Source organism: Chionomys nivalis, chromosome 1, assembly GCF_950005125.1.
Source record: "Chionomys nivalis chromosome 1, mChiNiv1.1, whole genome shotgun sequence".
Taxonomy (NCBI): domain Eukaryota; kingdom Metazoa; phylum Chordata; class Mammalia; order Rodentia; family Cricetidae; genus Chionomys; species Chionomys nivalis.
The window spans coordinates 195,616,962-195,629,948 of record NC_080086.1 but is presented as its reverse complement, the minus strand read 5'-3'; the positions used below and the strand labels follow the sequence as shown (position 1 = coordinate 195,629,948).

Here is a 12,987-nt window from a genome sequence, read left to right as displayed (position 1 = left end):
CAAGAACCACGTAATCCATTTTTTTAAAAAAATGTGTCACACTCTAGGTAATGTGACCATTTTGTATTGTGCTGAATTCATAGCCATCTTCAGCAACATGTGTGCTGGACATGCCTAGAATCCTAGTCAATTATAATCTGAATCACACAACTGAAAATTTGTTCACAAAATCTCTACCTCCACGTACCTCAGAATGAGACATTTTGAGATAAATCTTTTTAAAAGAGGGACTTCAAATACAATCAGGCCATAGGGTTGACCCTACTCTTTGGAGTCCTAAGAGAGAGTGACGTCATGAAGATATAGAGAGGATGTAGTCGTTCCATAGAAACCACCTTCGCCTTCCAGCATGCTCAACTCTGGAGAAAATGAAATAAGCGCTGCTCGTGCTCCCACCAGGACACCCAGTCTACTGAGTCCCAAACCAACAGAGCTTGGGTGCCTAACCACAAAACATATAGGATTCTCCCTTGGTAAGAAGGTAAGAGCAGAATCTTCTTACCATTTAATTGGTTGTTCCTGAGATATTAAACTAGAAAATTCTATTCTTAATGCTTTAACCACATGGCAAGGTAGAAAAAAATGCTATTATATTTACACATTTTATAAACATCAAGTTTTATATTTTCAACTTCATGGGGTTTTAATAGGCTCTTAGAAGCCTGGCCAGGAAACCAAAGTAGAATCTATTGACATTAAAAAGCAATTAAGTTAGAGACCTGTCAAACTTGTTGACATTCGGAGTCTGCCTGTTAGAGTGTCTACTGTGAACGCTACCACCAGAATCAGCTAATGCTTAGTTGGCTGGCTGTTGGTATCTAAACTACCTTTTAACTCTAGGACACCTCTGGACAAATCTTTCTTCAAACTTTGATATCGTAACAAACACCTCCTCTATTTCTTAGAAACCAGAAGATAGTATCAATGTTTAAAGTGTCCTGAATCAAATCCTGTAACTGCTGAAGAGAGGAAAGAAATCAGCAACAAGCCCTCTAGCTGGCTGGCTGTCCTAAAAGCTGGACCTTCATATACAAAGATGATGGTTCCTAGCATCCAAAGGCAGCTCTGAGCCAAACACAGTAACGTTTTAATGAGTTCAGACTGCTAAGCCAAAATATCATAGGCTGGGCCCCTGTGCCAGTCAAACTGCCAACTCAACCCAAGTTAGGATCATCTGGGAAGATCAACTGAGAAAATGCCCTCATCCAGACGATCCTGTGGGAAAGCTGTGCGGCATTTTCTTGATGTGGCCCAGTGCCACCCTGGACAGGTGGCCCTGGTTGTGGAGGAGAACAAGTTGAGTAAGCCTTGGAAAGTAAGCCAGTAAGCAACAACCCTCCATGATTTCTGCCTCAGTTCCTGCCTTGAATTCTTGTTCTGCCTTCTCTTGATGGCGGACAATAAAACGTAAGCTGAAATAAACCCTTTCTTCTTCAAGTTGATTTTCCTCATGGTCTTTATCACAGCGACAAAAAACCAGGACAGTCACATACAATAATACAAACTGCTTTCTCAGGGTTCTGGAGGTTGGACACTCATGGTCAAGTGCCAGCACAGTACAGGGTATCTTTCTAGTCCACACGCGTGCGCGCACATACACATACACACACACACACCATTTTTCTGCTATGTCATTACATGTCAAAGCAAGGAAGACACTGTGTGTTCATGACTTAACCCACTTCTCAGGGTGGCACTACCCCTGTTAATGACAGCACACCAGGTCTTAAGTCTCAGTGTATGACCTAAAAGAAGAAAGAATTACTGAATCCAGAGCATCCCAAAGTCCTCAGCACCATCATGTACTGTTCTTACTTTTGCTTTCAGTCCAAGTAAGAGTCATCTAGAGAAAGCACTCAACACAGCCCATGGAGGCATGTAGTCAACACCAAGGCCTTCGTTCCATCCCCATGAAACCTTCTAGCGTGAACTTCAAGGGAGATGCTTCATCAGCTTCTCAAAAATTCTCCAGATTTGGATATTGCTATGGTTAGCATTTTTTTGACTATTCATCAGCCCCTTTTAAAACCCTCTCTTTTATGATTCTTTCATGGTTCTGTCATGACAATTTTACAAGTTAACTATTCAGTAAAACTCTTTTTTACTTAAAATATTAGTCACCATAAATAAACTATACCAAATTGTCACATAATTATCTTCATTCTGTTCTTAGGGATCTGTATGTATTTCAGGGTTGTCTGTTATTTTTAGAAATGAAGTCAAGCACAATAAACAGGCACTTTTCAAAGGCTGGTTCAGTTACTCAGTGCTCGTGGATGATTTCTTTGTGAATATCCTTGGTAAGGCAGTACGTGGGTGTGGCTACATCAGCTCCCTAAAGACCTTCAGCTCCTTTACCCGGTCTTCCTGGAGTTAGCACTACCCATGGGTCATCCGTCTGGAAGTTAATAAACCATGGCACATGGAATACATAACTATCCTCCTCACCAACCCTTCCTAGCTAAATATCTAGCTACCTGATACAGTTTTAGGCTATGCAAAATATTTCCCGTGGAATATTTCAAATGAAAACAATAACAAATTTAAAATAATTAAAATAATCATTAAATTATCATGAAATCACAATAAATTATATAGACATAAGCACTCATGGAAACAATAAAACTTCTATTCATAGCATCCATCGTCTTGGTACCTGACCTGTTGTATCTGAACATCAAAGCAGCATCACAGAACTCAGCCTAATGACTTAGCTGCATCACCCGATTCTTCTAAGTTGAGTATGTTGACTTACACAGTGAAGGAAAAACTCTGCATTGAGGTCAATCAAACAAAAAATAGGATTTAAATGTACTCAAGCTATCTCCTCACCAACCCTGACTGCAGAGCCTGCGAGTTCATTATTTGAGGAAATTTTCTCCCTGGTTGGGAATGACTGGGTTTGAAATCTCTAGAGATTTCAAGGTCCAGGAAAAGGCGCCTGTCTTTGTGTTAGAGTACCCACACCATTACTTGGGGCCCACTTATAGACTTCAGAACTAAAAACTAAATAGTGCAAGAAGGATTTGGGTGTATCCTTGGATGGTACCAAGAAAAGATGGCAGTCTCTCATAACATTTGGGTGGGGTCACAAGTCAACACTGTCATTGCGATTTATAAATAAAATGTATATAAAAATCTACCCACCAAATTTCTTCTCTCAATGAGTCACTGAGCAGTAGAGCACAGCTGAGCAACTCGAGATAATTACCTGGGTCTAGGACAGGGCCTCAAGAGGGTGAAAGGTCAACCGGAGAGGCCAGATGGCTAACAAGAGCATGAAGTAAATTCTGGAGCAGCAAATACCATGGAGGAGAAACTGACAGGAGATTGAAAAGAGCTGTGGAGAGCTGTGAAGTCACTAGGAGAGGGGCCAACTGGCCACATGAAGAAGATGAAGAAAGCCCCCAGTTTCCAGAACTGCTCACATTTCAAGAACCTTGCATGTTAGTTCACAATACCCTCGAGGTAAACACTTATCAGTTCTTACTGCCTTAGGGAGTTTCTCCTCCCAGGTCAGTAGCAGCAATCGGCAATGGATCCATGGATAAGGGAGTCAGCAAAAGAAGTGAAGATGACATTGGAGCTGCTTGAAAGTCTTCTCACAGAGGCAAAGAGGATACTCCCAAACCCGTCAGCGCCTTATGCCTCACTGCTGTATCGGAGAGATAATTTTTTTCTTTCTGAACCTGAGCTAACCTAACATACTTGTCTGAACCAAAGAAAACAGGGAAAGAATATTCCAAAAGATGTCTTGCAGTTTCTGCTAAAGATTTTTACTTTTTTTTTTTTTTTTTTTGTCTTTGAGGTTTTTTTGGGGGAGTGTGTCTTTTTTTTTTTTCTCTTTTCCTCCTTTTTTTCCCCTCTTATTTGATTTTTTGAGACAGGGTTTCCCAGTGCAACAGCTTAGGCTGTCCCGGAACTCACTTTGTAGACCAGGCTGACCTCAAACTCACAGAGCCATCTATCTGTCTCTGCCTCCTGAGTGCTGGGATTAAAGGTATGCGCCACCATGGCTAGGCCCTGCTGAAAATTCTTAAGGAAGCCCCCCTTTCAGAATCAGGCTGCCATGGTTTGCGAAGCTCAGGCTCCACAGAGAAGCAGGGGAGTACATCCCGACAGCAGCCTCAGCTACTGACAGCTGCCGGTGAGAACCGCTGCCAGCCATGAGGCTGCACTGCCTTGGTATCCACTTCACGAAGGGTTTTATAAGATTCCTCCCCAGCAGCCTTTCATAACAATATGGAGATCCTGAAGGAGAACCTCCCAGCTGAGCCTAGCCAACACAGAGAACTTAAGTGAAATGGCGGTAAGAAGCCATGGTGTAAAACCACGAAGTCTTCAGTAGGTACTCAGGAGTCAAGCCTGGAACCAGAACTGGCATGCAGTGTAGGCTGGGATACACTACAAGAACAGTCAACTGAGTTTTATCAATGACAAGCAGACTTAGCAAGAAGATCAGGATTCAGGGTGTAGCTTGTTGGTTGGGTACTTGGCTAGCATGTGTGAGAAGCTGGATTTGATATCCAGCATTTTGGTTTGAGTCAGAAACATTCCCCGAAAATCATGTTTTCAAGGCTCAGTTGCCAACAACAGTAGACTTTGGGGGAAGTGTCTGCACTGGGATTAATTGAATGACAGATTCTTAGTTTGATAGTGTTACCAGAAGACTTGAGTTTAGTTGAGAAAAAGGCTACCAAGGCTATGCCTTTGAAGGTATAATCTGTCCCCAGCATTTTGCTTCCTGTCTACTTCCTGTCTACCATGAAGTGATTAGCATCCTTTGACCACCATGCCTTGCTGTCAATTCTCTGACTTGTCATACCCTAGGACTGAAGCCTGTGAGACGTGAGCCGCAATAAACTTGTCAGTGGGTACACCGCTGCGTGATATAAACCATCAGTGAGTATGTTGCCATGTGACATAAACCGTCAGTGGGTGTACTACCACGTGACATAAACCATCAGTGGGCACACTGCTGCGTGACATAAACCATCAGTGGGTGTACTGCCACGTGACATAAACCATCAGTGGGCACACTGCCGCGTGACATAAACCGTCAGTGGGTCTATTGTCACGTGACACAGCTGTCACGTGACATAAACCATCAGTGGGTACACTGTCACATGACAAAAACTCACACAGACAGTACTGCAGAAAAGACCAGGAATGTCAAGAACTCTCAAGGTGGCCCAGGTCCTCCGTCAGAGTCTGCCACAGTCAGACTCCAGTACACCCCTTCCCCCTGAGGAAATTGAGTGGGATTACATTCATTTCTATCCAAAAAACTAAAGTGAAAAATTCACTTTTATGGAATCTAAAATATATATATGCTCAAAAGGAAGAAAATTTCTGGTAATTCTTAAAAACAAGATTTGCAAACTTTACAAAGAACACATGTGTGTGAAAAGATGGCCCCACCGTGCACTTGTGACTCGTCTTGACTAGGAAACCCTGGGGAGCAAGTCTTGGAGATAAAGGTGATGAACTTTATGAGTTTACAAACAGGAAGGAGTGTGACCAAGAAAAATGAAAAGATACACAGGACCCTACCACCAAATCTCTCATTGAAAATTTGCATTTTTTAAATTTCTGGTACTCAAGATTGAACCAGGATCATAGTGTGCTATGTGAGTCTTCTAGCACGGGGCTATATACCCAGTGTTCTTTTTACTTTTTAATTATGAGACAAAGTCTCACCAAGTTATCCATACTGGCCTCCAGCAATTAATCCTCCTTCCTCAATCAAGTAGCTACAATCCCAGGCCTATACCAGGATGAAATCATGTGGAAGGGCTGCTCTGACCTCAAAACTATTTCATTTAGGAAACACTTAAAGAGTCTGATAGCAAGTTGGCATGTATTATCTGAGGTCATTGGGATATGTTAATGAAGACTCTCCCCTTATGTCATATGAAGAGGGACACAGAAAAGACATAGAAATCATGAGAAATACAAACATACAGAACATTTGAAAGGGACAGGAGCAATTATGGGGAGAGGAAGGAGAGGAGGAGAAAGACAGCAAGAGAGGAAGGAGCTGTGGTAAGACAAAAGTGAGGAAAATGGAAGTGGGAAGCATTGAGAGTTTGAGTTTATTCAGCATTGGTATAGGTTAATATGAAAGACTCTGAGGAAATACTGCAGTCTCGGTTAGAAACCCTCTGTTGGTTAAATGACACACCACTCTAACTCCAGGAATGTCTATAACAGCTCTGTAAACACGAAGACACATACAAGATAGGCAGCATTACAGCGTGTGAAAGTAATGATTCCACTTACTTCTCTTTGCTGACAAGCAAAGCATAGGAGCGGTACTCATGTGAATGACAACGGCTTAGATCTGGAAAGCACAGAGCACCAGGCTCGGGTGCAGATCTGGGAAGGCCGGGCGCTCCTGGAGCACCAGGTTTGAGGGCACCATTCAAAAGCAAACATTTACATGGCATAGGGATACACTCAGATGTAGCAGAGCAGAAAAAAACCTGTCTAACAGTGAAGACCTGCCTAACTCAGGACAGGGGTAATCCTGAGGAAGGAAGAAGGAAAGGCACCAGGGAAGCCACAGAAGGGCCACCAGGCGCACTTTTCCAGGTTCCCATTTTAAGATAACCAAGAAGCACACTTAGGTAAGCATCTTTGTTCTTCCCATGGTTTTTCAAAATAAACATTAATGTCACCTAAATGTGATGTAAAAATGATTAATAACAAAAATTTGCCTTAAAAATAGTACTTGGGGTTCTGGGGCCCAGAGAGATAGCTCAGTAATTAAGAACAGCAGTTACTATACCCAGGAACCCAAGTTTGATACCAACATGGTGGTTTACTACTCCAGGGGGCTGTGACACTTCTTCTGGCTGCCTCAAGCAATAGGCACACAGTGCACAGACATAAAGGCAGGCAAAACACCCATACCCATAAACTAAAATCACAACAAAAAATTTCAATAGTTTCTAGGGGATGATTGAAATGGGTAAGGGGTTAAGGTACTACCTAACTAGCAGACAAGCTTGGTGGCCTAAGTTTAGTCACTGGAAGCCATATGGTGGGAAGAAAGAGAAGTAACTCTTGCATTTTGTCCTCTGATCTTCATGTGTATGGGTACATGGAGGGACACACACACACACACACGTGCACGCAAGCATGTGTAAAAGTGAGTATGTGTTGCGGGAGGTCCTTCCGCTCCTCCAACCAATAGCCGCTGAGATACCAGCCCATTGGGGCGTGGTCTCTTTCCCTTTAAAAAAAGCAGCTACTTCCCTCCTCGCTCTCTTTACTTCCTGCTCCGGTTCCAGCGACTAGACTTCTTCCTAATTGCGTGCGCAGAGGGCTGTTGTCTGGGACGGTGATCTGTAAGTTTATTCCCCTTTAAATAAATACCACCCTATTAATCACAATTCCAAACTGGTGTGGGATTGTTTATGACTTGCGCCTTCAAGTATGTGGCCAGCATGGTGACACGCATCTGTAATCCCAGCATTCAGAAGTCTGATGCAAGGAGACCTTGAATTTCAGCCCAGTTTGGTTACACAGCAAGACCCTGTCTCAAACAAACAACAGTCAAAACAATTAATGCACAGAATCTTATACATATGAGAATACAGAAGCTGGGCCTAATGGCACAGGCCTATAATACAAGCTATGCAGAGGCTCAAGCAGGAGGACTGCCAAGTTCAAGGCCAGCCAGCGCAACTTAATGAGCTCTTCTTTTGAAATTAAAGCCGGAAAAAAAAAAAAAAAAAAAAGAGGTTGGGAGACACAGTTCAGATGTAGACTGTTTGCATAGCAAGACCAAGGCCCTGGGTTCACTCACTCTCTAGAACCATAAATAAAAAAGAAAGTAAGAATACAAGCAGATAATAGCATATGGTCTTGCCCATTTGCTAGGGAGAATAATTACATTTCATGCCTTTCCAATTGTGCTATACTGTGTTTGTTGATTTCTGCAGATGTATGTGTGGGCGCATGTGTGGACACGTGTGTGCTGGTACAAGAGCACAAATATATACATGCACATGTATATGGAAGCCTGACATCAAAGTGTGTGTCCTCCCCGATCTTGCTGCGCTTTAGATGGAGCCAGAGTCTCTAATTTTGGCTAGTCTGGCTAGCCTGCTTGTTTTGGGGAATTCCCATCTCTGCTCCAATAAGCTGAGATCACAGACACACTGCCACTCCCACTTGGCTTTTACATGGTGTTGGGGATCAGGGATCAGGTCCTCACGCTTGTGTGGCAAGTGTTTAACTCACCAAGCCACCTCTCCAGCCCCTAATACTAGATTCACCAGTCCTTTCCAGAACGAGCAGTATGATCTTATCAGTGACTTTTCCCATGAATGCGTACAAACTCATGAACATCAGATTTATCCACGTCTGCACGCCCATGAGCATAGCACAACAGGAAAACGCTGGGACTGTATTACCACACAGCCATAGCCTTTCTAAAAGCTACTACCGAATTTATTTTCTACTGATATAGAAATAATTTCTTACTAAGTACAAGCTCGGTTGATACAGTTTTGCTGGGGAATATTAGATTTCATGTCAGATAATTTCTTTCTTTCTTAAAGACAATCACAGCACCATTTGTCTTTCCTTGCCTGGTAGGCATTTCATAAGATAAAGGATCAAAACTAAAGACTCCAGACTGCCATACCCCTCACCACAATTTTAACCCTACCAGCTCTGGGTTTGTTATAATGGCTCTCTTGCTTGAGTCACTGGAAAACTACTTGCGCTGTGGTCCCAGGTCCTCTCCTTGGCCACATTTCTGATAACCTGTCACTACCAGGTTCTCAGCCACGTCATTTTATAGAAAGGGAAGGATGGAAAGAGAAAGCACATAATCTTTGTGTGAGGGAAGCCTGAGGCCCAAGCTTCTTTCAGAATCTTACATCATCAAGGAATAAATTTAAAAAGCAGAAAATCCACTCAGAGAAAAACACCACCACAAAGATTTCTTTCAGAATTAGTTGTTTAAAAAACCCCAGTCTTAACATCTAGTTGAGTCATGAATTCTGGTGACAATATCACTACCAGTCAGTATGGATCTATGAAAGGAAGGAAGGGAGGAAGAAAACTTTCAGAGAACTTTAAAAAAATAAAAATTTTAGCCAGGATTTTAAACTAAAACTAATCTCAGTAAGAAATAAGAGTTTTTTTTTTTAAGTCAGCTTTATCCTTTTATGTGTGTTAGCAAAAGAAAGGCGTTTTTAGTTTCTTCATTTAAAAATACTATTTTATGAAAATAGCAAGAAATAAGATACGTTTTACTCCTTTGAAGAGCCAATGACTGACCCATTCCATACCCGCTACCACTTTCTTTCTTCTAAAATGAATAAATAAACAAGATTGGGCAAGCACTGTGGTGATGTAGGTTACGATCCAATGGTCCCTGCATATTTTCCCTGTTGTTGTCAAAAACATTGTAAAACAGAGAGGGCTTTGTTCAAAGAAATGAACAGCTTTGGTTGACGCGAGTGAAAAGTCAGCCATGTGTGCTGATGCTCAGCAATAAGGAAGCAAGGTGAGCTCCCAGGGACTTAAAAGGCAAAGGCCAGCCATGCTTGGCTGAACTAAAGCAAGCAACTGCTCACGTGACATGAGGTCACAGAACCCTTTGTATTCTCAATTACACAGAGCAGGTCGTAGAATGCTATTCTTTCTCCGGTACACACAGGCGCTGAAAGGGAAAAATGGCCTACGAGAAGTGCTGCCGACTTCACATGCACGGACGCACACACGCACGCGCGCACACACACACACACACACACACACACATGCCCGCAAGCAGGCGAGACCCATCCATTTTTCACTCTCCTGGGTTCTTTGCTAGATACGTAACTGCCTACCTGAACTTAAATTCTTCCTAAAGCAGTGGCTAGCGCGGGAGGGGCACAGAACAGAGACTTGGATTTCAGAGGACCGCCTTTGACGGGAAGGGTGGCAAACTCATTTCACAGATATTTTAAGTCGCTGTAAAGCTCAAGTGGCTCCAGTTTTAAGCCTGTGTTTAGATCAGGCTTGAAAGGGGGCTGTGTCTCTTTACAATAGCTAGGCACCACTTCTGATGCCAGCCTGTGTGTGCTCTGTGCTTCAAACAGGCCACCATACTTGAAAACAAGACCACCTACAGAGGGCACCTTGACAGTGCATGCCACAGTCGATCTCCTGGGCACCCCAATGCATGTGCAGATAAAATGCTTACGTTAGGGAAAAAAAAAAAAAAAAAACATCTCCAGGCTCCATGCCATGATGGTTGCCTGACTAGAGTCATAAAATGAATTTCACATTTTAAATTCTTATACGGTTCTAATATCATGATGTCTACGAAGTTTAAAAATGTAACTTAAAAAATACAAAATGAAACCTCCACCTTTACCTGATCAAAATACCCTGCTGTCTCAAGGCTCTTCCCAACAGGTTGAAGGGCCGGGCTAAACTCAGCCTGTAGAGACACCTATTCAGTACCTTAGACTCACCGTGACATCCTGAAAGACTGAGCTAGAGCCAGCCTGTGGAAGCACGCATTTAAATGTTAGAAAACAAGCTGGAGAGATGGCTCGGCACGTAAGAGTACATACTGCTTTTCCAGAGGGCCCCAGTTCAGTTCCCAGCAAGCACCTCAGGCAGCTCATAACTGTTTGTAAACTCCAGCTCTAGAAGACCCAACTCTCTCGGCAGGGCAGCACACACTTGATATACTTTGACAGACACACACACAAGCGTGCACTCACATGCACACACACGCGCGCGCACACACACACTAATTAATTAAACATTAGAAAGTTTCGCTACTCAAAGGGCACAGGCAGGCAGGTTTGGATGAGGAGCACTTACAAGGAGCACTTCTGAACTCAAGTCTTTTATCGATACCATGAGTCCTCTGCATTGAGGACATTAAAGGCTCCTCTTTTCCATCCTAAATGTTCCTAAAGATACAGAATGAGGGACCCTACCTGCCCACTTCGGACAGGTCAGTGATCAAACAGTCAGGCAGCAGCCAAATTCCATCCTCTCTTAAAAGTTACCAGGAGCATGGACTCCTGGCAGCAGCTGCACCCAGCCTGAGCTGGGACACTGAGCCGGTCCCACACAAGGGTCCATATCATTAGGCGTCCACTGCTAAACTCAATGGTTTTTCAAGGAGAGAAAAAAAAGTGTGTCTATTTCCTGGCCAAACAGGCCAATTTAGAAAGAAAAGAAAAATGTGACCTCATCTTTTCTTATATGGAAAGTTACATGAGGTTAGAGGGGAAATATACCAATATTGGATAGCCTGGGTGATCAAAGTGTGTTTACTTAGTGAACCTTATCTTTAAATGGCTCCAGCCTTTGTGCAAGAGTTAATTTACTTGAGGTATTTGCATTCGCATGGACAAACTGGCCCATGAGACACAGCGAGACAATGTTCTGTGGAGCTTTAGAACAAGCTGCGGTTGCTCACCCATAACTCAAAGCAATCAGTCCACACATTTCTGACAAGGCAGAACACCTCAGCCATCTGCATCCCAGACTCTCCCAGAAGCACTTGCGGCCATTAACAAAGCAAAGCAGGGATCTGGAGCAGCTGACTGCAAGCCACCAGCTTTAGTGCTTGGCCCAGCAGAGATGCCACAGCAGACAGGACGCTAGGAGGGAACGTCAGGAAGGGCTAGCAGAGACCTTCCAAACACTCCCAAGGCAAAGGAGTTGACAGCAGAACTGACCCAAAGCAGTAAGAAATGTTAACAGGCATGAAGAACAGGCAGAAAGATCGGCAGTTTACCCTTCACCTCAGGAACCGCAGCCTGCCCAGGAAACTCTGGCCTTGGACAGGATCTGTGGTCAAAGAGAAGCCTTAGTACACACGTACTGTTCACGGCAGTGACTCAGATATGAGGACAGCTTTCCAGTGTAGAAATCTAGAAAAGCTACTTACACAGCCTCCAGCCAAAATCTCCGCCGAAAGTGGGACCGAGCCATCTTTGTGCATGAACTTATCTCTCACAAAATCATTCACCTGGAAGAGAAATAGTTATAGAAGCTGATGAAAATATAAAGTCATTAAACATATAAATATACATCACTCAATATATGTTATTTCTTTCCTCACTTGATTGCAAGAATTAACAGATCTTAAAATAGTTTAAGAGAGACTCTTAATAGCATACAGGTCATAGAAACAATTTACAGATATATGTGTGTGTGTGTGTATCTGCAATATCAGGTGGGGGTTTGTGTACACTATATATTACAGATAGAAAAATTCAAAGAAAAATGGCCTAATGAGCCAAAAATTTTAAAATGTCCTGCAATTATAGTAGCATGAAAAGGGAGACATATTGATAGTACACATAAATTATATATTTTATACTTTAAAACTTGTCTTATAAGTTATAATTAAAGGTCATATTAAGTCTCTTAACAAGACTTAATATAATTTAAAATACCACTTCTCACTGAAACCAATGTAAGCTCCTTAGTCTTCTTTTTTTCAAGTTAGTAGATATTCATTAAAAATTCCTCAGGGGGCTAGAGAGACGGTTCAGCAGTTAGCAATGTCTTATGCTCTTTTTGAGGATCCAAGTTCAATCCCCAGCATTGTAAAGCAGCTTCTAACCTCCTGCAATTCAGCTCTGGAGTGAGCCAATCAGTGCCTGCTCCTGCCTTCCAAGGTCACCTGCACATGCTTGTCATACTTTAACACAGGCACACATATTAAAAGTAAGTATAATTTCTGGATAGGTGCTATAAGCAAGTTTAAGCAACAACAATTGTACAGTCTGAGCAGATATGGGCCACAGTCCTAGCTAAGTTATCAAATGACACAAGAAGTATTACAGGGACCAAGGCTATACGGCCCCGTCTAAGGCCAAAACTCAATTCCAGGGCTCTGAGGTCTTAGGGATGTATATATAGTATCTACCCACTCTAAACACTGAGAGTGAGAACCAACCATCTGCAGGGGAGCTGGGAGAAGAACACACCCTACACATGCGCATAGGT

General features: G+C 42.8%; 1 protein-coding gene across 2 annotated transcripts in view; it reads right to left on the bottom strand.

The window, feature by feature from the left end:
- The window catches only part of Slc25a13 (solute carrier family 25 member 13), a 189,322-nt gene that overhangs the window by 44,124 nt on the left and 132,211 nt on the right, over positions 1-12,987 (bottom strand). For both annotated transcript variants that reach the window (XM_057769944.1, XM_057769954.1), the window contains one exon: positions 11,921-12,001. In XM_057769944.1, the coding sequence (XP_057625927.1) occupies positions 11,921-12,001 (81 nt within the window). The remainder of the gene's footprint in view (positions 1-11,920; positions 12,002-12,987) is intronic.